At 44.0% G+C, this 26877-nt stretch overlaps 2 protein-coding genes across 4 annotated transcripts in view; one reads left to right on the top strand and one right to left on the bottom strand.

Moving 5' to 3' along the window:
- Window positions 1-13332, top strand: part of ABCA1 (ATP binding cassette subfamily A member 1) — a 92061-nt gene extending 78729 nt beyond the window's left edge. For all 3 annotated transcript variants that reach the window (XM_042023422.1, XM_042023424.1, XM_042023423.1), the window contains exons 34-50: window positions 473-578; window positions 1293-1367; window positions 1771-1940; window positions 2852-3029; window positions 3571-3686; window positions 3774-3918; window positions 5244-5367; window positions 5960-6089; window positions 6228-6348; window positions 6523-6585; window positions 7042-7148; window positions 7533-7674; window positions 8791-8925; window positions 9156-9259; window positions 9386-9478; window positions 9660-9903; window positions 10107-13332. In XM_042023422.1, coding sequence (XP_041879356.1) covers window positions 473-578; window positions 1293-1367; window positions 1771-1940; window positions 2852-3029; window positions 3571-3686; window positions 3774-3918; window positions 5244-5367; window positions 5960-6089; window positions 6228-6348; window positions 6523-6585; window positions 7042-7148; window positions 7533-7674; window positions 8791-8925; window positions 9156-9259; window positions 9386-9478; window positions 9660-9903; window positions 10107-10247 — 2194 coding nt within the window. In that variant the 3' untranslated portion in view covers window positions 10248-13332. The remainder of the gene's footprint in view (window positions 1-472; window positions 579-1292; window positions 1368-1770; window positions 1941-2851; window positions 3030-3570; window positions 3687-3773; window positions 3919-5243; window positions 5368-5959; window positions 6090-6227; window positions 6349-6522; window positions 6586-7041; window positions 7149-7532; window positions 7675-8790; window positions 8926-9155; window positions 9260-9385; window positions 9479-9659; window positions 9904-10106) is intronic.
- Window positions 13333-15579: 2247 nt separating this feature from the next.
- NIPSNAP3A (nipsnap homolog 3A) lies at window positions 15580-26868 on the bottom strand. The gene is made up of 6 exons (XM_042023429.1): window positions 26727-26868; window positions 22230-22431; window positions 18704-18865; window positions 17070-17219; window positions 16607-16693; window positions 15580-16496 (listed from the first exon to the last, which is right to left on the bottom strand). The coding sequence occupies exons 1-6, from the start codon at window positions 26799-26801 to the stop codon at window positions 16420-16422; spliced, it is 753 nt and encodes a 250-aa protein (XP_041879363.1). The 5' UTR covers window positions 26802-26868; the 3' UTR covers window positions 15580-16419.
- Window positions 26869-26877: the final 9 nt, after the last annotated feature.

The raw sequence follows: 26877 nt of genomic DNA on the forward strand, positions 1-26877 counted from the left end.
TGCTTTGCAGTTTGTGTTATATGACTCTTAACTGCCAGATGTTGTGAGGAAGATGTTTAAGGATAAACTGGGATGACCCTAGAGCATTGGACAGCATGTCTGCTTTATGCAGAGAGCAGTCTTGAAGATTTGCATGACCAGTGTGCTGGTACTCTATCCTGGGAGGTGCTGTTCTTCCAAGCAAGGGCAGCAGGGAGATGTCCTGCTTTGTCTTCAGCAGAGAATAGCTGCCTTTATTAAATGGACAGCATGCTGAGGAATTGTGATACTTAACTCCAGAAACAAAGAGTAGAAGACTTCATGGCTAAGCAACCATGTAGGAAAATAAAAGTCATCCCTTCATGTAAGAGTGGAGACAGTAGCCTTGGGTGTATGCAGGAAGAGGAGACATATGGACAGGGATGAGGAGTGGCATTTTCTGGAGATGAGTGAATAGTCATGTGTTAGCATCACTTTCTATCTGAACTTTCAGGTATGGTGGCTTTTCCTTGGGAGCCAGCAGTTCCCTCGTGCTTCCTCCAAGCCATGAAGTCACTGATGCCATTAAGCAGGTGAAGAAAATCTTGGAGCTGGCACAGGTGAGCAGTTGTCCCCCATAAGCCCAAGACGCATTAATACTGAGTCTTGTTACTTGGGAGATGACTTGGAAGCCATAAAATGAAGACCATGTGTGTGTTAGCTGTGTCCAGTGACTTCTCCCCACTACGTCTGAGCTGGGATCTCCCAGGCTGCTGTCTGGGAGTAGCAGAAGGCTTGAAGACATGCTCAGCTGAAGCTTACCCAGGCCATGTTGCTGGTGTGGATTCTGCCCAGCACTAGTTGCAAGCTGGTGGGGATTGCAGACATCTGAATGTTTTGTTCCAGGACAGGGTGGGTTGTCTTGGGGAATTAACAAGTGGTTACTGCCATCTTCAAAACCTCAGTTGAACCTTCCTGTACTGAGTCTGCCTTGGCTCAGAAGAGAATTTTTGCCACTGTTTTCATCTGAGACTGCCAGCCTGTGGGCCGCAATATCTCTGAAGATTGCGTGCAACTTTGGTTAATACATTTTGCTGAGAAAAAAGTAGGTGTAAGACTGACCTCTCTTACTGGCGAGACTACAGAAAGGAAAGGGTGGAGGGAGGATGCAGTTATTCAGCCTTCTTACCACCTCCACTTTGGTGGGTAGAGGCTGTTGAATTGGAAGAAAAATGTCAGAGCTGTGAAAAACATTGTGTAGTCTCTGCTAGACCCCAGGGCATGAATTAAGGTATTCTTAGAGGGGAAGTTAACTGTCTCCTTGCTGTTTGCAGGGGAGTTCTGGAGATCGATTTCTCAACAGCTTATCAAGTTTCATGAAGGGCCTGGATACAAAGAATAATGTGAAGGTAAATTAAGAAATCCTTACTTCTGTGCCTGCTGTTTGAAGCTCTGGTGACTGGGAGTCACAGCAGTTTGTCTTGGAAAACTGTGTAGACCAGAATTCTCTGAATTTACTAGTGAAGTAAATGTAGCTTGTAGTTTTCTGTGGGTTTTCTCAAAATCTGTTTCTCCTGTGGAGTCTGGGCCTAAGTGCCAAAAGGAGTTCAGTGCTGGATCAGTGGTAGCTTCCAGCAGCCTCTTGTGCTTATTGATTAAACTGTGTGTTCTGCCCCTCAGCAAGTTAGCTGGAAGGATGTGGAAAGAAATTATGTGCCCTCAATAGAGGAAGGGGTGTTCTGCAGGGCTTAGGAAGCTTTTGGGTAGCTGATGTACCTGGTGCCTTTCTGATGCTGATGCGGTGTCTTGTAGGTGTGGTTTAACAACAAGGGCTGGCATGCCATTGCATCCTTCGTGAATGTGATCAACAATGCCATCCTTCGGGCCAGCCTCCAGCAGGGTGAAAACCCCAGTGCTTATGGGATCACTGCCTTCAATCACCCACTCAACCTCACCAAGCAGCAGCTCTCTGAAGTAGCCCTGTAAGTTGTGACATGAATATGGATGGGTTTGGGCTCATTGCTGATGACAGGAAACAGGTTATATGGGAGGTTTTGGCCTCACTGGTGGACAGTCGGTGGCCTCTGCCATTTAGGCGCTAACGTGCAGGCCTTATTTTCTCTAGCCTGGGCAGGTGGCAACCTGTGCTGCTGAAAACTTGCTGTTCAGCAGCACTTCTGTACAAACTTTCTCTGTCTTCGAGTCCCTGGAAGCTGCAGTTTCTAGGAACCAGACCTTTCTAGGAATCAGACCTTCTGCCATTTTAGGAAATTCTTCAGAAAGGTGTTTTGCTCTGAATATGGTCATTCCTTTCCCCCCACCATATGACTAGGAACCACTAATAGGTGCTGTTCAGTTTTTCCCACTCTCTCAAGCTGGGGGACACAGTAATGCACAGGGTTTACTTCACTGAGGCATTGACTAGTCCACTCCCACTACAGTCAGAGTCAGGACTCATAATCTGTGTGCATATACAACCTTCAGTCCATAAAACAGTGGCATATGATGGGCAGAAACCTCTGAACTTTGAAACAACTCCAAAAAAAGACAAACCCCCAAAAACCCCGGGAAATGTGGGAAACAAAGTGGTGGTGATAAGGAAAGCAGAAAGCAGTCTATTATGCTGAAGTTATTAACCAGTCTCTGGGTTGTGATGCTGTTCTTGAGATGCCAGCAGACTGTGTATGTTTCCTTTGCTATGTGGCTGGAGAAGAACGGTGCAGTTAAAGAGTCTTTCATGGCAATCCTTTACTCAGGATTCTGAGTATAAGTGAAAAATAAGAACAAAAGATGAACCAGTTTCTGCCCCTACCCTCATGAGCTACCTCATTTCATCTCAAAGAGGCCAGCACCAGCAGGCAAACAATTTGCTTTCTTCCCTTTTTTTGTCCAGGATGACCACCTCTGTAGATGTCCTCGTCTCCATCTGTGTGATCTTTGCCATGTCCTTTGTTCCTGCCAGCTTTGTGGTTTTCCTTATTCAGGAACGTGTCAGCAAGGCTAAACACTTGCAGTTCATCAGTGGTGTGAAGCCTGTGATCTACTGGCTGGCCAATTTTGTATGGGATATGGTAAGGACTTAGGCTGGGCTAAACTTTCCTCCATTCTGTTTTTCTAGGGTGTCTTGAAGTGCAAAGTGCAGTTTGGGCCAGTGGGCACCACATTATTTCAGTGAATAATAACTGTGACATTGACTTTTTTGTTTACTGTCATGGGCAGTGGTTCATCTCAGTGGGTCAAGGAATACAACAGAGGATGGGAGGATAACCATAAGCTCAATCATTAGCATTTATTATGTCACTCTGAAATACTTGCCCAGAAATGTTTGTTTGTGTAGCCCTTTGTTCTGCTCTGTCCAAAGAAGGTTTTTTCAACCTGTGGTGTCCAGATCCTTTGAGAGTCTACTGACTACTTCCAGAGGGACCAAGAAATGTACATTCATGTGTACTGTATTATGGTTCACGCATATGGCACTTTTAAGAGTCTCCCATTGAAAACAGCTTTGGGAACACTGAAGAGTTTTGAAAGCTATTGGATTAGAGCAGAAAAACATCCTTCCTTTTTTTTATGTCATCTGGAAAGAAATCTGAAGTCATGTTTTTCACCTTCCAGTGCAACTACATTGTTCCAGCTACACTAGTTGTCATCATCTTCATCTGCTTCCAACAGAAGTCCTATGTATCCTCCTCCAACTTGCCTGTGCTGGCTCTCCTTCTGTTTCTCTATGGGTAAGGGATTTCTCATCAGAGGATGACTGGGAAGGCTCTTAGACTTGGAAGGTTCTCACCTGATGTTGCCGCCTTTTTTCTTGCCAGGTGGTCCATCACCCCTCTCATGTATCCAGCCTCCTTCGTGTTCAAAATCCCCAGCACGGCATATGTTGTGCTGACCAGTGTGAATCTTTTCATTGGCATCAATGGGAGTGTGGCCACCTTTGTCCTGGAGCTCTTCACCAACAATGTATGTTTTTCCAGAGGCTCCTCCCTGTCTTGTGCTGCTACAGTGTAGTTTCATGTTGGTTCCATGTTGCCTTTAGCAGCCAGCTCTCCAGAAAAGCTATGTCCTGGCCTGTACCCATTAGCTTCAGCAGCAGTTTAAACACAGGTTCTGGTGGAAATGGGTTAAAGGCCCCTTTAGAAATGCTTACAGAGTAGTTAAGGTGGGGAAAGGACCTCCTGAGATTGTCTAGTCCAACCTCTGAGCAGGATCAGCTACAGCAGTGTATTGGGTTTGCATGGCCTGGTTTTTGGTAGTGGGGGACCAATGTCAAAGCGCTACAAGCAGGTTCCTCAGGCCCATCAGATTTTAACATTTCCAGTAGGAGACTCCACAGTCTCTCTAGAAAACCTTTTCCACTTCTCAGTCATTCTTAGGGTCAAAAAAAAAAAACCAACAAAAAAAAAATTTTCTAATGTTCAAATGGAATTTCTTGTATGTTCTTAATGAAGGGCATTTTCCATCTACTAAGGCCATTTAATCACCCAACCATTTAGTTGCCCTCAAATTTGCCTCCTGTTGTAGATACCTCTCTAGCTATGTTGGGGAGCTTACACACTTCAGTTTTTCAACACCAGATGCTTCCTAGGAAAGGTACAAATTCCTCTCATGCTTGTATACAACACAAGATGTCTTAGCAAGCACTGTTTGACCCACACTGGTGTGAAGTGTTCCTTGTGGGAGGAGGCTCAGGAGACACCATGGGAGTTACTTGTTGATTGTACCTATTCCTGCGGGCATAAGGACACAGTCCTTGGTAATGGTTCCTTTTGTTACAAAGCCAGTTCTAGTTCAGTAAAAATGAGTACATGCTCAAAGATGAGTACCTGGCAGAACAGGAACTCAGGCTTCTGTCAGTTTAATCCATGGGCTAAGCCAACTGGAAGACAAAGCAAAAGTATTAGAGCTTCCAATATGGGATAGGGAGGAGCTCCCTACAGCCACTGACATAATCAGACTGAGCAAGCTCAACTTCCCTGTGTCCTCAGCCTGTAGCCTTTTTGCATTTCATTGTTTGCAGACACTGCCTTTTAGACTGTGAGCATTTGGAAAAAAACTTCGGTTGCGGTTTGCTTGTGTTAATAGCATCGTGAGCAGCACAACAACACTGACTATCCAGAGGAGCCAGGGCCCTGGCTTTTGGGGGAACATTTCTAATCCTTGAATTTTTGTGGGGTTGAAGTGTTGGGGAAGGGACAGTGAGGTCAATGACAACATGGATCACCCTTGGGCAGTGGTGGCTGCTTTCAGCTCAGCTGGCTCACGGGCACTTGATTTTTTCTTAACAGAAGCTGAAGGACATCAATGACATCCTGAAGTCTGTCTTCCTCATCTTCCCCCACTTCTGCCTGGGGCGGGGACTCATTGACATGGTGAAAAACCAGGCTATGGCTGATGCTCTGGAGAGATTTGGTAAGTGAAATTGTGTATCACAGAGACAATGGCCTGAGGAACAGAGAAATCTCTAGTCTGCTCCAGATGAGCTCCTCTAACCTTTCAGGAACTGAAAGTGCACAATTTGCAGCACAGATCTGATCAAACATGGCAAGTCTTCATAGCCTTCCACTTTAAGTTATTAAGAGAAACTGGTAGATAGATCCAAAGAGTGTTAAGAGCAATAAATAAATATGCATAAAGGCAATTGTGTGGTGATCATTAGGCCTAGTGTAAGGAGTGGCTGAGGTTCTGGAAAGATGGATATTTTTTTTTCTGGCGTGCAGATGCCAGGTCTGAGTCATAGTCTTTCTGTGCTTCACTAACCTTTTGGAAAGGTGGACTAGCTCTTTGGCAGACTGATGTCTCTGGGCCTGAGTCCCAGCTTTGCTACAGTAAGAAATGTGCCTGCAGTTACAGCTGGCCCCTTGTGTGGTCTAACCCTTCCCTCCTGCAACTGGCTGATCACCAGTTGTCCCAGTGCCCAACTTCGTGAGCTTTGCTGGAAGAAATGTTAGCCTGCTGCCCTTGCTCTGGAAAAGTGATTGTGCCTTTAATCTCATTTTGGCAGGAGAGGATCGTTTTGTGTCCCCTCTGTCATGGGACCTGGTGGGAAGGAATCTCTTTGCCATGGCAGTAGAGGGCGTTGTCTTTTTTCTCATCACAGTGCTCATCCAGTACAGGTTCTTCATCAAACCCAGGTAGGTTGTCCTCTCTGCACTGCTACAGGCAGGTGAAGTTTTCATTGGTGTCACATGTCACCTATGAAATGGGGAGAATATTACCTGTGAAGGCCCTGTCATCTTCTGCTAAGGCTTTTATCATGTTGCTTTTTTCAGGCCTGTCTATGCCAAGCTGCCTCCTGTGAATGATGAAGATGAGGATGTAACCAGAGAGAGGCAGAGGATAATTAGTGGAGGAGGACAGAGTGACATTTTGGAAATCAAGGAGCTAACCAAGGTGACAGAACTTCTGCATTTGTACTTCTTAACACAAAACTATGCAGTTCACTGTGCCTTATCAGAGGAATTCAGTGGGGTCAAAACTGGATTGAGTTGGGAGCATTGAATATGTACGGCTCTAATTAGAATTCTTTGACATCGTCCTTCTCATTCTTTTTTCTTACGGTTTCAGATTTACAGAATGAAGAGAAAACCAGCAGTTGATAGGATCTGTGTTGGAATCCCCCCTGGAGAGGTAAGCGTATTTGTCTAATGCATTGTTTTGCTATTACTGCAGTATTTAAGAGCCACAAGACAGCACAGGGTAGAGTAAGATCAAAACCAGATGAATGTTCAAATTACACCAGAGGAAATTAGAAGCTGAAGCAGTTTCTGATTCTGTGTGTGTCTTTCTTTGAAGAAGATATTTAACTCAAGTGTCTGGGCCTAGAGACCAAACTCCAGCATGCAAGGTTTGGCACACATAAACTGTGGTGACAGTGTACCAAGGCAACACCACAGTTCTTTCATCTTCCCAGCCTAAGGGTTTATACTTAAAATAAAAGCCCAGAATTTTTTTTTTCCCTGAAAATGGACTTGAGTCCCTCTAGATGTCCTGAGGGTCAAGTTTGCTTCTTCCCGTCTTGTCAGTGCTGAAAATGATGCAGCTGGATCCTGTTCTCAAATACACTGTGCTCATTTATATCCCCAGTGCTTTGGACTCCTGGGAGTAAATGGTGCTGGCAAGTCATCCACTTTTAAGATGCTAACTGGAGATACAGATGTGACAGGAGGAGAAGCTTTCCTCAAAGGAAACAGGTGAAAGACAATGCATCTTTTCTCTGCTTTCTCCTCCAGTTTTAACAGCTTTTTTCCCACATCAAAACTCTCTTCCACTTTTCTTGTTACCACTTCTGGCATCTATTTCAGCCCTTGTTCAACTCTGGTAAAGTAATTTGGTGGCTTAGGAAAGCTGATTCAGTCTGTTAGTCATTTCTGAGTAACAGCTCTTCCACATTTAAATGTCCCTTTTTTAAAAAAAGAAGGGGAAAAGGGAGAGAGATAAGAACTTGATCAAGATGGACTTAGGATCCTGTATTTTTGCTAGATCAGTGATTCCAGAAACACAGTTTCACACTGTTTTAACATCTAAAATAACAGCATGTGCTCATTAAATCCTAGCAAAGGTTTTTTCTTTTACAGTATCTTGTCCAACATCCAAGAAGTCCATCAGAACATGGGCTACTGCCCACAGTTTGATGCTGTTAATGAACTGCTGACAGGGCGAGAGCACCTGGAGTTCTTTGCACTCCTGAGAGGTGTTCCAGAGAAAGAAGTCTGCAAGGTAAATGAAATGCCATGGGACCCACCCCAGCGACCAGCTCAAAAGTTCTTGCTTGCATGCACCCTCCCTGCAACTCATGTAATGCCATGATATGAGGCTGTTGAAGATACTGTATGGTGAAATCTGCCCTCCTTTCCTTCAGGGCAACCCAAGAGCTGCCATGTTTTTTCAGTGTTGCCTGGAAAAGTGTACTAAATGGAAGGGCAGATAATTTAGGTCCTATGTTCTCATAGTGAATGCTCTTCTCCACTAAACAACTTTATTCCTTTAAGAATTTAAGGGCTGTAGGTTATCCAGAACCTCACCTGGTGCCAAGTGTTAACATGAGGTTAAAATGATAGTCTTTAGGCAATTGATGACAGCTGCCAGTACCATGCAGCACCCTTCTCAGTTCTGTTTCCTGGAATTAACAGTTTTTACTGAATGACACCCGGGTGCTGCAGGTAGATGATATCTAGGGTATGTCCAAGGAGCTTGTATCCTTCTGTGAGGGTAGACATGATGGATGAAACCTGCAAGCTCCTCTAAGATAGCTGCCAAGTTCTTCCACATGATGTTCTCACCAGCTCCATATAAAAAGGGGACCTGTTTCTGGGTGTGATTTAAGTAGTAGCTGAATCTCTTCCCCACCATAACACATTTTAGTCTGCAGGGCAACAATGCCTGCCTGTTGGCACCATTAGGGATACTACTGAGTAACAAACCAGATTCCACCTATCCAAAGGGCTAAGATGCACCACAGTGTGATTGCTGTGTGTCAGTAGTATCCATGTCCCTGCTTTAAGCCCGCAGGAATAGGAAAGCTCGCAGAAGCTGGTGCTGCTGAGAGCATTAGACTGTTGGGTAATGTGGCTCAGCTGATGTTGAGCTCATGCCCACTGGCTGATAAGCAGCAGCCGTTTGGTTTTTCAGGCCTCCCTTCTCAGGGGACAGGGTTATGTATATCCTGATCAAGAGGTGCACAGGGTGTTTCACAACCCATATCCATGCCACATTAGATCCTCAGATGAATGGCCCTTCTGAAAGCTGCTTTTGAAGCCAAAGCTTGTAAGAAAAATCTCTCCGTGTAGACGTTGCTATGCTTGACTCAAGGTGGTGGTGTGCTGTCTGTCATAGGTTGGCGAGTGGGCAATTCGGAAACTGGGCCTTGTGAAATATGGAGAAAAATATGCTGGGAATTACAGTGGAGGGAACAGACGCAAGCTTTCCACAGCCATTGCCCTCATTGGAGGGCCACCTGTGGTGTTCCTGGTGAGTCTGCAACCTTTGCTCATCAATGTTTTTCTTGTAAAACAGAAAAACAAGTTCAAATGAAGACTAATTTAAAATCTGGAGCATAAATTATTTTCTCATTTTAGAAAATGAGTCAAACGTGCTTCTTTTCAATGCTTCCATAATCAGAATGGACAGGTAATTTCAAAGATGAGGTATTTTCCAGTAGAATGTAGCAGTGTCATCAGTTTTTTGTGTACATTTTGCAGGATGAGCCAACAACAGGGATGGATCCCAAAGCACGTCGTTTCTTGTGGAACTGTGCTCTGAGTGTAATCAAGGAGGGGAGATCGGTGGTGCTCACATCTCACAGGTAAGTAGCAGCCCACTTGTGTCATACATGGCTTTGACATCTGCCAGGGCTGGATGCTAAGCTTAGCCTTTCTGCTCTGCCCTTCAATGCTGTTTGCAGTACTAATGAAGTTATTTCTACCTGCAGCATGGAAGAATGTGAAGCCCTGTGCACTCGAATGGCAATAATGGTCAATGGGCGATTTAGGTGCCTGGGCAGTGTCCAGCATCTAAAGAACAGGTAGGTGTTTCCTTTTCACTTGCACCAGAGAGTTGCTTGCATTTTTATGGAGATGTAGTTAGGCTTAGTTCCTCATGCCGCATTTCCATTGCTATTCTGACTATGGGAAATGCTGCTTGATTTTTAGCCTCACTTGTATTTCAGAAGCACTTAACTCTTGTGCTGACATTTTTGTTTGCAGGTTTGGAGACGGTTACACCATAGTGGTGAGAATTGCAGGGGCAAACCCAGACCTGAAGCCTGTTGAGGAGTTCTTTGGGCATGCCTTCCCTGGAAGCGTCCTGAAGGAAAAACATCGGAATATGCTGCAGTACCAACTTCCCTCTTCACCATCCTCCCTGGCCAAAATATTCAGTATTCTCTCCCAGAACAAAAAGAGACTCCACATAGAAGACTACTCCGTTTCTCAGACCACACTTGACCAAGTAAGTTTGTAGTAGCCTGGATGCCAAAAGCTCCTTTTGCAGATGTAGGAGTAAATCCACCAATTTAATTGACCTGTCTTAAAAGGGCATTTATAAAAAGGAGAGTACTGAATCGCATGACTATTTCAGGATACCCAGTGCTTAAAATGCCATGAATTAATGAAATACTGTGGTGGTATGTGACATGGCCTTTTTTCTTGCAGGTTTTTGTAAATTTTGCGAAGGACCAAAGTGACGACGACCATACTAAGGACCTGTCACTGCATAAAAACCAGACTGTGGTAGACATTGCAATCCTTAACTCCTTCCTGCAAGATGAGAAGGTAAAAGAAAGTTGTGTGTGAGCCAATTTCTTCAAAGAAATGATGAGCAGAATGCAAACTTCCTTTTCCATGGGATAGGATACTCCCAAAGAAGCTAGAGAAAAAGCAACTGGACACTCTACTGGTAACCATTCAATGCAATGCAATTCAATGCAATGAAAACAATTCCTTTACAGGGGCAGTGCCTCATGGAGTCGTCTTGTACTGTTCTCAAGTGAAAGACTTGAACTTAGCTCATTACAGTATAACTCTGAAGCTGTGGTAAAGCACCTACGAGATGCTGTGGGCTTTCAACCATACTGTATCTTGTTCTGTACAGTATGTTTGTATTAGGGTTGCTAAAATAATTCATTGAGGAATCATGGCCAGTGGTTATTTACAGATATTTTAGACATGCGTGTTTTAGTCTTTAGAACATTCATGTCAGGAGTGGGAATGTGCTGGTGCTATATCCATTGCTGGCAATGAATGCACCAAAACGGTCAGTGGCAAGAAAGTCACCACCAGTGTTGTAGCCCTAGGTTGTGAAAACTTACCTGACCAGCTGGTTTTCTCTAGACTGGTGTAGGTTGATGGTGACAGATCTGAGGCCACAAAGCAGTACTGTGCAGGTGGGATGGCAAGACAGGCCATCATAACCATAAATCAGCAAGTGGTGATACGCAGAACTGTGAACCCTCCAAATGCATGATTGTCCCACCAGCATCACAATCAACAACATACTCTGACTAGGTGTTTGTGCAGTTAAGTACTTTCCTGCTCCTTTGAGGTACTGTTGCAGCTGCATGAATGTCTAGTAGGAAGAGGTGGGTGAGAAGCAGACCTAGGGTTTGGACCACAGCAGCAAACTCAGTAGTTGTACAAGCTGCTAATGCCAAGAGCAAATTCTAAATCATGAGCTGTCACTCAGATTTGTAATATCTGCTCTTTAACCCCTGCTTTGCACCAGAAAGGTACCCATCATCTGGAATTACTGCTTAGCACAAGCATGTTGCTGTTCCTGGCTTTGCCAGATAAAACTAGAAACAAGATGTAGATTTTTTTTTTTTTTAAACAGTATTATTTATGACTTTAAATAGGTAGGTAGCATAATTAGGGATTGAAAATGCTTTCAGTTGATCTTTGTAGCCACGGTATTTCTTTATATTATGCCTGTAATACTATGCTCTCTTTCTATCCATGTGGTGGATAGCTGCATTCATGATCTGACCATGTTCCAGATTCTAGCAATCAGCTGCTATCTGCAAACAACTCCAAGTTGTTCACCTAAAATTTTCCTGTCTGGAAACCGGTGTAACATTAATGTGTAAGTTTCTGCTTCTGTTGTGCAGTGTAGTTTCAGTCACTAGGTGATCCCTAATTGGAGAATAACACCCTTATTATACATGTGACAAACAACTGTTTCAGTAAAAATCCCCCTGAAAAAAAAAGAGTTCAAAATAATAGTGCTACAGTTCATCAGTCAATTTTTCAAGTCTTACGAAGCCAGACTCATACTAGAGGGGAAATTATATAGTAAGAACAACCCATTCTTGTTCACATTGTGCAACAGTCATGGGACAGTGTGCTTTTAGGGCCCCTCTGTGTTGCTTTTGCATTTGGAAATTGGTTCAGTAATGTGGTTTGAACACAAGTGCAGTTCCTGAGCTGTTCCTGTATGTCATGCCTCTGCCTTAAATACTCACACAGGTTCTGCACTAGTTTTGATGCTACTTCATTAATCAATCATGGACCATTTTCTTCTGTGAATGACCCTAGTAGCCCAGCAAACACTGAAAAGGCTGGCATGAGCCTGAAGAAGATTGATTACATATTTCCAAGTATACTTGGTAACACTGACCAACTCAACATTTTTAAAACACAGTTAAAAGAAGTTCCTTGTCCCTCTGTGTCCTGCCTTGAGGTAAAGTAAGAGCTTACTACAGGCTCTGCTGAAGTGCCTTTTTCATACTTTTTTTTTATCTGTATAATTCATTGCTTAGGGGATTGAGAAAAGGAGTGTAAAGGGGATTGGTATACCTCACTTAAAACATGCTTTGTTATTACCTTTATGGCATCGTCACTCTATGGGGATGAGTTACAGGGTGATGAGTACACCAGAGTTCCAGGTGCAGAAACAGCAGACCTACAGCCATGACTACTCCAGAATAGGCTGCCACAAGTATGTTGCGGTATCACTGAAACAAGTAGCATGTACTGGAGGCTTCCCACCACTAAAAGTCACTATTACAAATCAGCATTAAATAACTGAAATGAAGGGCTAAAATTTTGCACTGCACCAAACTAGTGCATGTAGAGCTAGAACGAGTTCTAGGAGGATTCAGGTTTGGTCCTGAAAGGGCTGTGGTTTGCTCTTGGTAACTGCTCATTTAAATTACTTGTGTATCAGGAAACAACAGTTACATGGTCATATGCTTTCCTTAACCCACCAAAAAGATTCTCGACTTCTATTGCCCCATGACTGTCATGCTTACAGGGCCTGCTATCTGTGACAAAATGTTGCAGTAAATGTGGATATTAACCAAACTACTACACAGCTCTGATCTGCATTGGTTGTACTGAACAGACAACATAATGCAACACTGGCATGAAGATTTGTCATGGAATTTGTTCAGACAGCCACTAAGTTTTACTCATTCAAGTATGTGTTGGGGAAAAATCACTCTAGAGTCACACATTATATGAACCACTCTTGATAATGAAACTGCACTGAGGTGTTAACTTATTTTAAATTTCAGTACTATTGACATGTTGCATCCCTCTTTGTAGTACATTTGTATTTCAGTAAGGAGTTATATTTTCCCCATGGTTAAACAACCACTTTGTGCTTATCTTTCCCTCCTGAATTATAGTTGGTCCTTTGTTCCAAGCACTTTATGCTATCTGTAATGGGATCTATTTTTGCACTGGAATATCTGTTAACTTTGCAAAAATCTAGAAAGATTTCACAACTGAAATTTCTAAGTTAAATCCTTAAATGGACATTTTCATTAAAAGCAAAAAAAAAAGTATATATATTTGTATTTGCTAATATCTGTTATGTGAAGTATTAAAAGGCACTCTAATTGCCTTGTATTAAGTAAAAAATAAAGCTGTTGTAGCACCATGGGTCTTCACAAGTGTAATTTTTGCATTTTTTATTTTGAGGAGTGCTGCTAGAAACTTTTGTTTTGACTGGTTTTATTTTGTTGGGAACTTTGCATAAGATTTCAGTAGCTCTGAAAATTAGTATGGAGTAGATATACTATTTTCAGGTAAATGAGGAGGTGCAAGTTAAAAAGGTAAGTGCTAGGTTAAACTTCTGAAGTTAGTAAACAAAAAGGTCTCTAGCAAGTGATTGGTTAACTGTCATATCCAACTGCAAAGCAACAAACTTCTCTGGATGTTTAAATCCCAACTCAAGTACCTGCCTTTGAATTTTTATTACAGAGATGTAAGTTGCTGATTGCTCCTCCTTGATAAAAACACCCTATACACTCAGTTGATTTTGAACAGCAGTTTACAAATGAAAGCAGAATAATGATGTGATTGCTCAAGGAAAAACTGATACTAAAATGTTGTCTACTACTGCCTTATAATACCACTATCAACCAAGTTCCAGTATCCAACCAATTCTTGAAGTTACACTCATCAGGAAAATTCATCCTGAGATTAGAAGCCAATTAAAATTTCACAGAATCACAGAATATGCTGAGTTGGAAGGGAGCCTAAAGGATCATCAGGTCCAATTCCTGGCCCTGCACATCATCATTCCCAACAGTCACACCATGTGCCTGGGAGCATTGTCCAAACACTTCTTGAACTCTGTCAGGCTGGTGCTGTGACACCTTCCCTGGGGAGCCTGTTCCAGTGTCCAACCACCCTCTGGGTGAAGATCCTTTTTGTAATATCCAACCTAAACCTCCCCTGACACAAATTAATGCCATTCCCTCAGGTTCTGTTACTTGGGTGCCAGAGAGAAGAGCTCAGTGTCTGCCCCTCCTCTTCCTCTCACGAGGAACTGCAGTGAGGTCTCCCTTCAGTCTCCTCCAGGCTGAACAAACCAAGGGACCTCAGATGCGCCTCATTTAGCTTCCCTTCAGGGCCCTTCATCATCTTTGTTGACCCTCTCTAATGACTTTGTATCTTTTTAATATTGTGGCACCCAAAACTGCCCCCAGCACTCGAGGTGAGGCTTCCCCAGTGCAGAGCAGAGAGGGACAATCCCCTCCCTTGCCTGGCTGGTGATGTTGTGCCTGATGCATCCCAGGACAGGGTTGGCCCTCCTGGCTGCCAGGGCACTGCTGACTCATGTTCAACTTGCCACTGACCAGGACCCCCAGGGCCCTTTCATGCTGCTTTCTAACATCTTGCTCCCCAGCCTGTCTGCGCACCCACGGTTGCCCTACCCCAGGTGCAGCATCCAGAACTTTCCCTTGTTGAACTTCAGGTGGTTGATGATTGCCCAGCCCTCTTAATTTCCTGGGTTTTCTGTTTTGATCTAGTGTCTAGCTGGCATCTCAGGATAAAGCACACCTCTAACATCTTGAATGTTCTTTACTTTCAGTGCTGGTGTTAAGGAAAATAGTTTTAATTAAAAAAAAGTAAAACAACCAAACAAAAAATCCCAGTAAAACAATTCTTGCATTTAAATGAAAAAAAAGTCTTCGTAACTCTCTCTCCCCATTTTTCAGCTCATTTTTTGTTATTAAAAAAAGTCTTCCTTTGAGAGAACTGTTGTAAGGCAATGTTCTGAATGATAGGCTGGTTCATCAGCTCTTTGTACCTTAAAAAGTTGATTTGTAAAATGTAAGACAGGGTCTCTGAAGACGTGTTTGTTCTACCCTGAGAATGCTAAAAACATGGCTTTGGAGGGAGCAGTGTATGAAGACATGGGTATAGCAGCTGGGACCTGTCACACTCCCTTAACTGCAGCAGCCACATTCCATCCACCCACCTTGGATACAGGCATAATGGCCTAGAGCTGGTTTTAGTGCTTTCTGTGAGATCTTAATGTGCTTTAAAGAAGCAATAATCATTAGGCAAACAGCACAAAGATACTTCAATACTCCATTGCTCATTGCAGGTCCATGATTAACATGTAGAGAAGCCTCCCAAGCACTCTGCAATTTACAGTCAATACCTATAAATTGCAGTAGAGGGTGCTCTGTACCACTGTACAAAAAATAGAAGTTTCACTTCTCAAGCCCATGTGTCCTCTGCCCTACTGCTGTTCACTGTAGCTTACTGGTTCTAAAGCAATGTGGTGTTGACCAAAAGGCAAGACCTGCAAAATGAGTACTGTACTTGGAGAATGGGATTTATAATTTCATAGTTTAAAAAGAGTAAGAGCTTGAGCCACAAACACTAAAAATTAATGCTTTATGCTGATTTATTTAGCTTTTAACAGTCTAACAAAGCGTGCTTCAAAGAATGCCAGCACATGTACATCAGTTGAGTCCAATGACACAATTGAACAAGAAGAGCTAATCAGCTTTAGCACCCTAAACAAATATTAAAATACCCAAGACAAAGCTTGTGTAGGTAACTCACAGTTTTGAGGCAGTGTTTAATGGACAAAAAAAGGAAAAAGCTGAAGTCAACCATAACAAGTTACCAAGTAAAAAGGTTCATGGCAGAGCTCATTAGGTTACACCACCTAATCAGCCCCACTGTTGCACTTAAGTGCAATTCCAGCAGCACTGATGTTTTACATTGCTCAGAATTAATATAAAGCATCCCAATGAGAAGTCTGATGAAAACATAATTGGGTAAGATACACATGAAAGCTTTCCTTCTGAAACTGTATGGAATAACTAAGATATGATAAGAGGCATCAAAGTATGTTATAAAAATGATGCCATCCCTGGCTGGAATGCTGGACAAGAGCACTTAACTTACTCGGTTTAATAATGATCCAGCTGTGCAAAAAAGTATGAAGAATTTAGGGATTAAAACAAAAGATTGGTGAAGCATGGTTTATGGCATGATATGGCTTAAGTTTTTTTTCTTGGAGATGTAGGAACATCACCACAAACTTCTGGTTAACAATTGGTATCAGAGTGCTGATTTACACTGCTAGTGGATCAGCATTTTGCATCCATTTTTTGTTGACTGAAGAACAGCGCAGCTCATGAGGGTATGGGGATCCGTGCCACTTGCTGACAGCACTTCCATCTTGTCTCTTCTGCTGTCAGTTACATCCTATAGAAGGTTACTTCAGCGGTGAGCATTGCATAGGAATCAGAAGCACATTTTGCTGGGACTCCAAGAATCTGACGCTGTCGCGCACTAAAATGAAATGCATGTTAATTAAGACAGTATTCCAGTGAAAAGTAATACTTTTCTCAGTGTGCACGCAGGTATCGCAGGTTGAGTTCTCTGGATCCATCATGTCTTACCAGCTGCTACGACTCTGGCATCTTCATGGGCACTGTGTCTGCCTGCTGCCCGGTGATCTGGGCTCTCGTTCCACCATAACACATGGACTGAGAAAGTAAAAATGAAGTCAGCTGAGCACTATTACGCTGCAATACAACATGTTCTAGTCCTAGCAATCTGGATTTATCTGTTACATGCCTTGCAGTTAGCAGAAACAATTCTCCAGGCATGCCAGTGGTGGGATGATCTTTTACTGAGCCATTACACGGTTTGACTTTAACGTCAGATCTGAGAGTGTTTTAAGATTGTGGCAACTGGCTTAAGCCTATAACCCAATACACAAAGCTGGGTTCAAAGACTGTTTACAGGACTTTGGTGATCCACACCAACATTTTCAGCAAGCTGGCAAATCCTGATCCAGGATGGGGGCTTGCCCCTCTGCCCCTTCCCATGCCAAAGTCTGTATCAGAAATTGGTGAGTACCTGTGTTAAGTAATCCATATTCTGTATGGAAAACACCGATCAGCCTGGTATATCCTGTGTTGATGTGAGCGTTGATTGCAGCTTGAAATGCTTCACCCCACAATGCTGGCCCACCAGGCTTCATCTGGAAAGTAACCCATTCATATACCCCTAGAAGAAAAGGCAAACACTACCACAAGGAAGGAAATACGAATTAATATACCAGATCTTAAACAGTGTGTCATGGCCACAATGTATTTGCTGTGAAACCAGTATGATGTTTCCCTGCCATCTGGGGACAGCAGGAAACAGCCCCTTCCTCCTAATATGCACAAGAATGCACAGCTTCCAGAGGCTCACCAGAGCACAGGCTCACTAAGTGCAGTTAGTTCAAGTGTAAATGTAAGTACTAGGGCCATGAAGAACAGAAGGCTTCACACAAAGCCCAACTTAGCAATTGTCAATGTTGCATGGAAACTTCGGGAGATTCAGACTACTTTGCATATATCACAAGTGTTCATACTTGTTTGAGGGATTCGGGTGGCTGCTTGAGAAATGCTGGGTGTCTTTTCTAAGACTGGTGATGTTTTCTGGCATTGAAGTGGTTTATGACATTACAAACCCCTTTGACTCCTAGCAGTTGGTCACAATAAGATCTGACAGCATAACCAACACAGCAGGACTAGTTTAGCATCTCTGCTGTGCCAAGCAATCTCCCTTATTTGTAGAGAAAAGGCATAATTTGGTAAAAAACTCCAGTCCTGCTAAAAGTTACTTGTCTTCTTTCCGTTCAGGTAGTTACTTCAGATGACAGTTGCTGACACAGTACTAGGAAGCCAGACACTTGCTACTTGGCAGTGTCTGGTGTCACTCTCCAGCAATGGGCTGGAGACAAACTACAACAGTGTTTGAAAGTCACCTCTCCAGATTTTAGAGAAAACTGGACTGCTTTCAAATTCAACAGTAGCAGCATAAAATTCCGAATCCTGAGGAAATAAAGAACAAAGGTTACTGTATCTATACATGTGCTGAGGGCTGAAGCAAGGTCTGTTCCCTGTCACTTCATGCAACAAAGTCTGCCAGCGTTCATAAATTGGGGAACAATCAATACTATTAACATCAAATTTGCTACAGAGAGAATTAAAATACATAGGGACATCACTTCTACACCTAACCTATGATTGTTACAAAGTATGTTGGACTTTAATGTATCTTTAAAGAAGTAGGGAGTCTTTTAAACTATTATGTGAAGAAGCAGTAACATCAAAGCAAACTGGTAAGAGAAAATCTCTGTGAAAGAGAACAACAATTCAGGAAATACCCTCCCACTGATGGATAGACAAAGGAAGTCCGGGATGACTGCTCTGACCGATACTACGGTATTGCCATTTTGCATGTTCATTTAGCAAGTCACAATCCCGACCATTAACAACCTTAATGATCAGGACTCTAGTCAATTATTCATGTATGTTAGTGTAAAATCCTTCTTAAAAACTCTGTCTCTTATCTGTCTTATGTCACCTTTTCCACATGGGTGAATGTACATGCATTTGTTACATAAAGGATCATAAAACTATGCAATACCTGGTTTAAACTTTAAGCCATTTTTTGTTAGTGTTGCTAACTTTTATCAGCAAAAGTAATGATAAGCTCACCCCCTTCTTTTGGAGGCTTCCCAAGTTGACACCAGGGTACCAGATAAGCAACCTCATTGTGCTGCTTCTCCATCATGGGGCGAACCACAGAGATGAATTTTCCCTGCCAGTCTTTGTCATTGGCTAGTGCATGCCGGACTGCTGTTCTGTGGGCAAAATTATCTGTAAGAAAGGAAAAAAAAAAACCATGAAAAAATGCATTTAATGCCACATCAGACTCAATCAAAATGTGTAATTACAAGAAGGCAAACTGCACTTATCTAATTTTGGAACTGGTATTTTTAGACATCATATTAGTTCGTAGCAGATGTGGTAAGTTTCCTTTAAATTCTGCAAAACTTCCTTTAAAATCTGCTTTAGCTCTCTGTTTAAAATGGATTCAAGCCAAATGAAATTTTCCAAGAAAGTTTACAAAGGAGTTAAAATAGATTAAGTAATTTTACTGTTAAAAAAGATGACAATAGTTACAGAGGAAAAGATTTGGAGAAAGCACAGTGGATACAGAAGTGAAGTGGAAAAAAATTCAGGAGAAGTAATAGCCTACCAAGAAAAAAAATTAAATGTGGTTTGGCTTATATAAAGTGACATTAAAAGTGTAGAAGTAATGTTTGTGTGTTCAGTTACATAAAAGGTGTTAAATACCCAAAAGCTAAACCTTTTCTTCTTTTTTTTTCTTAATGAAAAACAAATCCACTTAATTAAGAGTGTCTGAATTTCAACTCCTTAGGCTGCAGTGACATCTTAAGCAATATATTTATGCAGCCATCTCCCAATATGACAAAAGAAAAATCAGTATCCTGGGATTAAGAGGTAAATATAGCAATTATGTAAGCAGGGGTCTGATGAATCAAGGAGGAAGGATGTTGTAAAGTTTGTTCATTTCTCAGATCACAGTGTGGTCTCGGGGGGGGGGGGAGGGAGATAAACCGCCACAATTAGACATGTCAAACACTGTTAGGAAAAAAAAGGTATAGGTTTTCCCTTGCTTTTGCATTTTAGAAGTTTCCCATAGATTATTAATTTCTTTTTAATTTAGAGATAGTAGCAATAGCTAAGACTAAAATGTTCTGAGAAGCGGGACAATTTATAAATTACAAGTGAACTCAAAATAATGACAGATGAATAGCCCTCTCTTGAAGGAAAAGGAAGACATGGCTGCCAGGTGATGAAAAATGCTGAGATACTCAAGTGTCCTTTTCTGCCTTGGTCTGCACTGGCAAGTGCTCCAGCCAGACCACACAAGTCACAGAAGGCAAAGGCAGAGACTGGGAGAATGAAGAACCACCTGCTGTAGGAAAAAAGTCAGGTTTGAGACCATCTAAAGAACATGAAGGTGCACAAGTCCATGTGACTCGATGAGATGCTTTCATGCATTCTGAGGAAACTGGCAGAGGAAGTGGTTAAGAGACATTTCATAATATTTGAGAAGTTATGGCAGCTCTTTTTTAAAAAGGGACATAAGGAAGAACCGCAGAACTAGAGCTTGGTCAGTCTCAGCGGTGTGTCTGCCACAATCAAGGAGCAGATCCTTCTGGAAACTATGAGAAGGCTCATAGAAGATCATGAGGTGGTTGGTGAGAGCCAACATGGCTTCACTAAGGGCAAACAGTGCCTGACAAATTTGGTGGCCTCCTGTGATGGGGTTACAGCTTTGGTGGAAGAGGGAAGAGTGACTGACACTCTTCCACCAGAGAGGAGGCCACAAAGATGATCCAAGTGCTCAAGCACCTCTGCTGTGAAGACAGGCTGAAAGAGTTTGGGCTATTCAGTCTGAAGAAGAAAAGACTCCAGGAAGACCTTACAGCAGCACTCCAGTACCTAAAGGGAGCCTATAAGAGAGCTGGAGAGGGACTTTTTACAAGGGCATGTAGTGATGGAACAAGAGGGAATGGCTTTAAACTGACAGAGAATAGATATAGAATCATGGAATGGTTTGGCTTGGAAGGGACCTCTAAACATCACCTAATTTCAACCCCCTGGTCATGTGCAGGGACACCTCCCACTAGACCAGGTTGCTCAGAGCTCCATCTAGCCTGGCCTTAAATACTTTCTGGGATGGAGCAATATTTAGATTAGATATAATGAAGAAATTCTTCACTGTGAGAATGTTGAGCCACTGCAGCAGATTGCTCAGAGAAGCTGTGGAGGCCCAAAACCTGGAAGTGTTTGAAGCCAGGCTGGATGGGGCCCTGAGCAACATGGTTGAGAGGAACCAAACCATCCTCTCAGTCTGTGATTCCATGATTCACCCCTCCAAAACAAAAGGGGCGATCCTTTAATCTAAACAGGTACTGTGAACACCCTGGACTTTAATGAGCACATTGGCTCAACATGAAGATATACCTGGACTGCAGCAGGTGTTCAAGGGGAATTATACCAGTGTGCCTTCCCACTCCTCTATAACCCAAGTATCAACTTCCCTTGGGCTCCACAAAAACCACAGCCACTACACCTAGTTTTTGGTGTAATTGTAGCTTTTTTTGGCTCACCTGCACCTTCCATGTCAGCACCAACTCCAACAACTTAAAAAGTTGATTATACTGCAAAAATCCTATTGCTAGCAAGGCTAAAGCTGCAACAAAATCACTCTGCTCACTTGAGAGGTCAGATGTGGTGGAGTGGTGTTGAGAAATGGTTAAAGGATCAGCGGCATGGATCATTGGAAAAGCTGTGGGAAACAGAACTTTGAAAGAGCTGTACAAGCAAATGCCTACATGAGAAAAAGCCTGCATGAGAAACAGGCCTGAGAACAAAAAGGGAGTTTTAAGGATGTAGTACTGTGCTTACAAGATGTACTGACCATGAGGTAGGAGGTAGAACTCCGATTTCTCAAGCTGTAACATTAATGTATCTAATATAGGCAGAAGCTTGCCAATGTAGTCTTGTATCTAACACCAATCAAGCAGAAACAAGAAAGTGTTCTCATAATTGTAAGCCAATCAAGAACTGACAAGCATATATACTAATACTATATAAAGTGCCTCTAGATTACCAATAAACGAAGCTTGCATTATCAATCACATTGATTGTTTGCATGTCTTCCCTCGCCTAAGTCAGCGACAGAGTGGGCTCCTACCTCAGTACAGGCCCACTGCAGAAGGAGTTTAAGCATGCAAACTGCATGCTCGTGACTGGTACTCTGAGCTAAAATACAAGAACAATTATACATACATATAAACACACACAGACTGCATATGTGTGCGTATTTCCTTTTTTCCATTCTTTTTGAAAGTTTCAAGACATTTGTGGAACTGGCCCTAAGTTAAAAATATTTACCACGAAGGAAACAGTCTGCCACAATTCCTCTATTATACCTGTTAGGAGCAGAGACTGCTGTTCAAGAACATTTGTAACTTTCTCATCCCAACACATCAAAGTTGTCCTGACAAGCTCTGAAGTGTTCTTGGAGCACCTCCTTACAACAAGAGCAACAAATAAAAGCCAGGTAAGCATTCCCCTCACCTTCTTGCCTAGGAAACAGGGAACACACAGAGAGCAGAGCAGCGCAAAGGGATGCTGACCATACCGTACTTCCAAATGTGAAGCACCTTATTCAGTGCTCCCAGTTCCGTGTACCAGAATCCTACCAGCTCCGAGCGAGCTGGGCAAAAGTGAAAGTGCTCGTTGGCCAATTCCAAAAACTCCTTCATCTTCGCTGGCTTAATATCATATGTGCGAATTTCATAGAAAATTCCATTATTTTGTCTGGGCCCTGTAGCAAGGCGTATCTGAAAGAAAATAGAAAGAAAAATTAGTAAAAATAATTCTCAAGCCAGAAAGTTGTATTCTGACTGATACTTTTTAAATTAATGCAATACTATAGAAGGATCTTTTACTGCAGGCTGGGAGAGGGGTACTTATTTCATGATGTCCACTACAAAAAAAGTACCTTTTGACACTGTTCTTTGAAAATAGTTCCCATGTGCATTATTTGCTGCCACTCCTTTTTGCAATGCAACAGACTTTGATGTGTCTTTTATTTGATGCACTCATCTGTTTAATTATTAGCTCATACAAAGCAGCATTTTCCTTTTCTCAACCCCTTCCTCAGGAAGTCAGCAGCAAGATGTGTCGGGGTCTCCTCCCCCTGCCATGTAGCCCTGGGAGAGGGGCCCTGAGGGCACAGACACGGGGTTTCCCTGCCCCTGCTCAGCCTCGTTCCCATGGGTTGGTTTGTGTTCCCTGCGCGGGCAGAAGGACCCTTGGTCCCGTGACTGGAACAGTTCCTCAGCAGAGCTCCAGCCATGCGGCTGGAGAAATAAACATCTCTGAAACATCTAGCAAGAATCTGTCCTTATATACTTCTTTCTACGGGCCTCCTGGTTTGATACATCGTGTTACAGAATCCCCGCTGTAACAAATGGTGGAGAATTGTGGGCAAGACACCAATCCCTAAGGACAGAAAATTCATGAGTAAAAACCACTCTAGATCTCTCTCTTCTCACCTTGGTTTGGATATTCTCTCTGGACTATGGAAGAATCGTGGGAAATGTGGCTCTCTGAGCCACAGAAAGAAATGTATTTAGAAGTTAAAGGAATCCTTGAACAGAAAAACAAGAAAGTGTTTGTTCTGGGAGATCTAGAACATTTTTTTAACTGGCTTTTCAAAAATTTCTTCTATATTTCTCAAGACATACTTTTTCATATTGAACCTCCTGGAACTAGTCATGGGTGTTTTTGGTATGAGATCTGGGATAAGATAAGGGATCAAACAAAACATGGACTAGCGACAGAAGCTCTCCGAGGACTAATTGTAATCAGTGAAGCTCTTGAGGAGCATTTGTATGGTCCCATTATCCCTAAAGCAGAGGATCATACTAATCCCGTGGCCGTGCGGCAGCCATCCCAGGAGCACATGACTGCAGCCGTGCCAGTGGAGGTGCCTGTACTGGATGTGCCTGGCCCCCTCGGGAGCGTGCGCCTTATCGCGGACCCCATCCCTGTCTCGGGGTCCCCGGCCATGCGACCATGATCGAGGGAGCAATGCCGCAGGCGCCGCAGGTGCCGTGAGCCACGTGCAACAGAGAGGTGGCCCCCACGAGCAGCCAGGAACTGGGGGTCAGCGTGGCAGCCCGCTCTGAGCATACAGCTCGGAGAGCCCTATAGAGGGAGAAGCCGCAGTTTCCATAGCGACACGAGAAGCCGCGCAGCGCCGAGCCGGAACAGGGCCGCACTCAAAGCAGCGTGGAGTTGGCGGAGCAGAACCGCTCACAGGGCGTGGGGCCGGCGGCGATGGCAACGCGGGGCCGCGCAGAGCCCAGACACGCCGGGGCAGCGCCGCTCGGAGGGTGAGGAGCAGCCGCAACGCGGGGGCCCGGCCGAGACATCGGAGTCAGCGAGGCAGCAACCACGCAGGACCAGCAGCCACGACAAATACACAAGCACGTGATAGGAGAAGTTATAGCAACGAAAGTCACAGGAACTGTGAAATGGAACCATGTAAAAAACAACTATGGATTTGTAACATGAGATGATACAGGGGAAGATTTATTCATCCATAGAACTGCCATTAAAAGGAATAACCCTAAAAATTACCTGCAAAGTGTAGGAGATGGGGAAGTTGTACAGTTTGATATAGTGCAAGGAAAGAAGGGTTTTCAAGCAGCGAATGTTACTGGGCCTGGGGGTATTCCAGTCAAAGGCAGCCGTTATGCACAAAATTATAAACAATATCCATCCCAGCAACTTCCCTACCCACAGCCTACTTTCCCCTTTTACCCTATACCCAATATGTACCCCTTCCTGACTTTACCCCATCCCCAGTTTATTCCTAATCTGTTTTTCACCCCATGGCTTCCCTATACAATTCCCTTTCCCTACAATTCCTCTCCGATGCTGAGAGGGGGATGAAAAGGGGGAGGGAAGAAATTAAACCCTCTCCTGCCTCAGTTTCCCCACAAAGCATGCTCAGAGAGTTCTGTCTCCCTTCTGTCATCCTTAAGATGTTCCAGAGAATCTGTCTGGACATTTAAAGGCTCAGGAGGGTGGGTTGCATTATTTTAAAACTGTTCTTGTTATGTTTATCCAGTTGTTTTCATTCTCCTTTTATTAAAATAAAACGGGTGAGGTGTTGGGGTCCCTCCCCCGCCGTGTAGCCCTGGGAGAGGGGCCCTGAGGGCACAGACACGGGGTTTCCCTGCCCCTGCTCAGCCTCGTTCCCATGGGTTGGTTTGTGTTCCCTGCGCGGGCAGAAGGACCCTCGGTCCCGTGACTGGAACAGTTCCTCAGCAGAGCTCCGGCCATGCGGCTGGAGAAATAAACATCTCTGAAACACCTACCAAGAATCTGTCCTTATATACTTCTTTCTACGGGCCTCCTGGTTTGATACATTGTGTTACAGAATCCCCACTCTAACAAAGATGCATTTGGCTAAACACATAATTCAAAAGCACGGCTGTTGAGGTGCCACCAAAGAGGAAGCAATGTCAACATCTGCCTGTGTTGTGCTTACCCAACCAGCTCACACTACTGCATTGTGTTTTCTATTTAAAATCTTATATCACTATTAGCAAATCACATATTATTGGCAAAAAAAGAAAAAGAGACCAACACTTGGGAAAAGAGTGATTCATTCCAACACAAGATTGCTTAAGTCCGCATCCTAGCCCTTTATTGGCTGCTTCCCAAGGGCTGATCAAGAACTGTTTTTCTATTCATATTAGATAAAACCCTTTGGGAGTCCCAAACTTAGTGTACTTTTGTGACTGCCTCAATAGCTACTCACTTCTTAAATAAAACATGAAAAATTAAGGCCAAAACACATCTTTGGCCTTAGCCCATATTTGCACAGAGGCAGCTGCAGGATGGATTTTGGACATGTCTTATTTCACAAGAATCTGCAGGCACGGGCACCATGCAGCTCAAGCCACAGAACAGAATTGTTTAAGTTTATAAAGTACTTTAGGATCATGCTATCCACCACTAACCCAGGTGTGCCATGTCCACCACGAAACCATATCCTCAAGTGACATATCTACCTGTTTTATGAACACTTCCAGGGATGGTGACTCCACCACTTCCCTAGGCAGCTTGTTTCAATGCTCCACAACCTTTTCCATTAATAAATTTTTTCTAATATCAAATCTAAACCTCTCCTGGTTTAGACAGCTTCAGGCCACTTCATCTCATTCTGTCACTTGTTACCTGGGAGAAGAGCTCAACCCCCCAACTGGCTGCACTCTCAGGTTGTTGAATACAGAAGGTGAAGACCAAAGGCCTTGTTTCTCAATGGCCCTTTGCAGCATGACACATCTAAAACTGGCTGCCATGAGTCACAGCTCCTTGAGGCTGTTGTAAAGCCCCGCAGGATCCCAATGGAGTCGTGAGCCTGCAGTAGCAACCCATCGCACTCCGAATTTTTGTGGGGAAAGAAAGGCCCTGAAATTTTCAGGCGCTTAGGCAGATACTGGGACACTGCAGGACCACTTCTGTTCCAGAGAAGGGCAACGGAGCTGGTGAAGGGTCTGGAATACAAATCTTATGAGGAGCTGAGGAAACTGGGGGTGTTTAGCCTGGAGAAAAGGAGGCTCAGGGGTGACCCTATCACCCTCTGCAACTGCCTGAAAGGAGGGTGCAACCAGGTGGGGATCGGCTCTTCTCACACGCCGAGGGCACTGGCAGGATAAGAGGCCATAGTCTCAAGCTGCACCAGGAAAAGTTCAGACTGGATATCAGGAAGAAATTCTTGAAAGAAGTGCTGTCCAGGGTGGTGGTGGAGCCGCCGTCCCTCGAGGTGTTTAAGCAAAGACTGGACGTGACACTTGGAACCACGGTCTGGTTCACAGGGTGGTGTACGGGCATGGGTTGGACTGGCTGATCTCAGCAGTCTTTCCCAACCGAATCTATCCCATGATCCGGGGTCGGGTCCCAAAGGATCCTACAGGATTCTGGGCAGGGCCCGGGGCCGGAGCTCGGCGCGCTCGTGCCCGCGCCCAGCCTCGTGACAGACGTGTCGCGACAGCGACAGCGACAGCCCCGCCCGGAGGTCTCGCCCCCCCCGCCCCGCGCCTGCGCCCCCCGCTACCTGTGGGCCGGCGCGCGGCAGGGCCAGGCGGGCGGCGGCGGCGAGCGGCCGGCGGAGCAGCGCCGGCGGAAGCATGGCGGGCGCGGCCCGGCCACAGACACAGACACAGACACAGACACAGACACAGACACAGACACAGACACAGACACAG

The sequence above is a fragment of the Corvus kubaryi genome, unplaced genomic scaffold (genome assembly GCF_017639235.1).
Source record: "Corvus kubaryi isolate FWS band 111438036 unplaced genomic scaffold, C.kubaryi_AGA036_p1.0 37249, whole genome shotgun sequence".
Taxonomy (NCBI): domain Eukaryota; kingdom Metazoa; phylum Chordata; class Aves; order Passeriformes; family Corvidae; genus Corvus; species Corvus kubaryi.

What these genes read in the sequence shown, in the direction of transcription:
- NIPSNAP3A (XM_042023429.1), bottom strand. Translation starts at nt 26,801, where the DNA reads ATGCTTCCGCCGGCGCTGCTCCGCCGGCCGCTCGCCGCCGCCGCCCGC. An exon ending in TGCCGCGCGCCGGCCCACAG is followed by an intron (nt 22,432 to 26,726) that starts GTAGCGGGGGGC and finishes ATTTTCTTTCAG; the next exon opens with ATACGCCTTGCTACAGGGCC. An exon ending in GAAGCCTCCAAAAGAAGGGG is followed by an intron (nt 17,220 to 18,703) that starts GTGAGCTTATCA and finishes CTTTTCTTCTAG; the next exon opens with GGGTATATGAATGGGTTACT.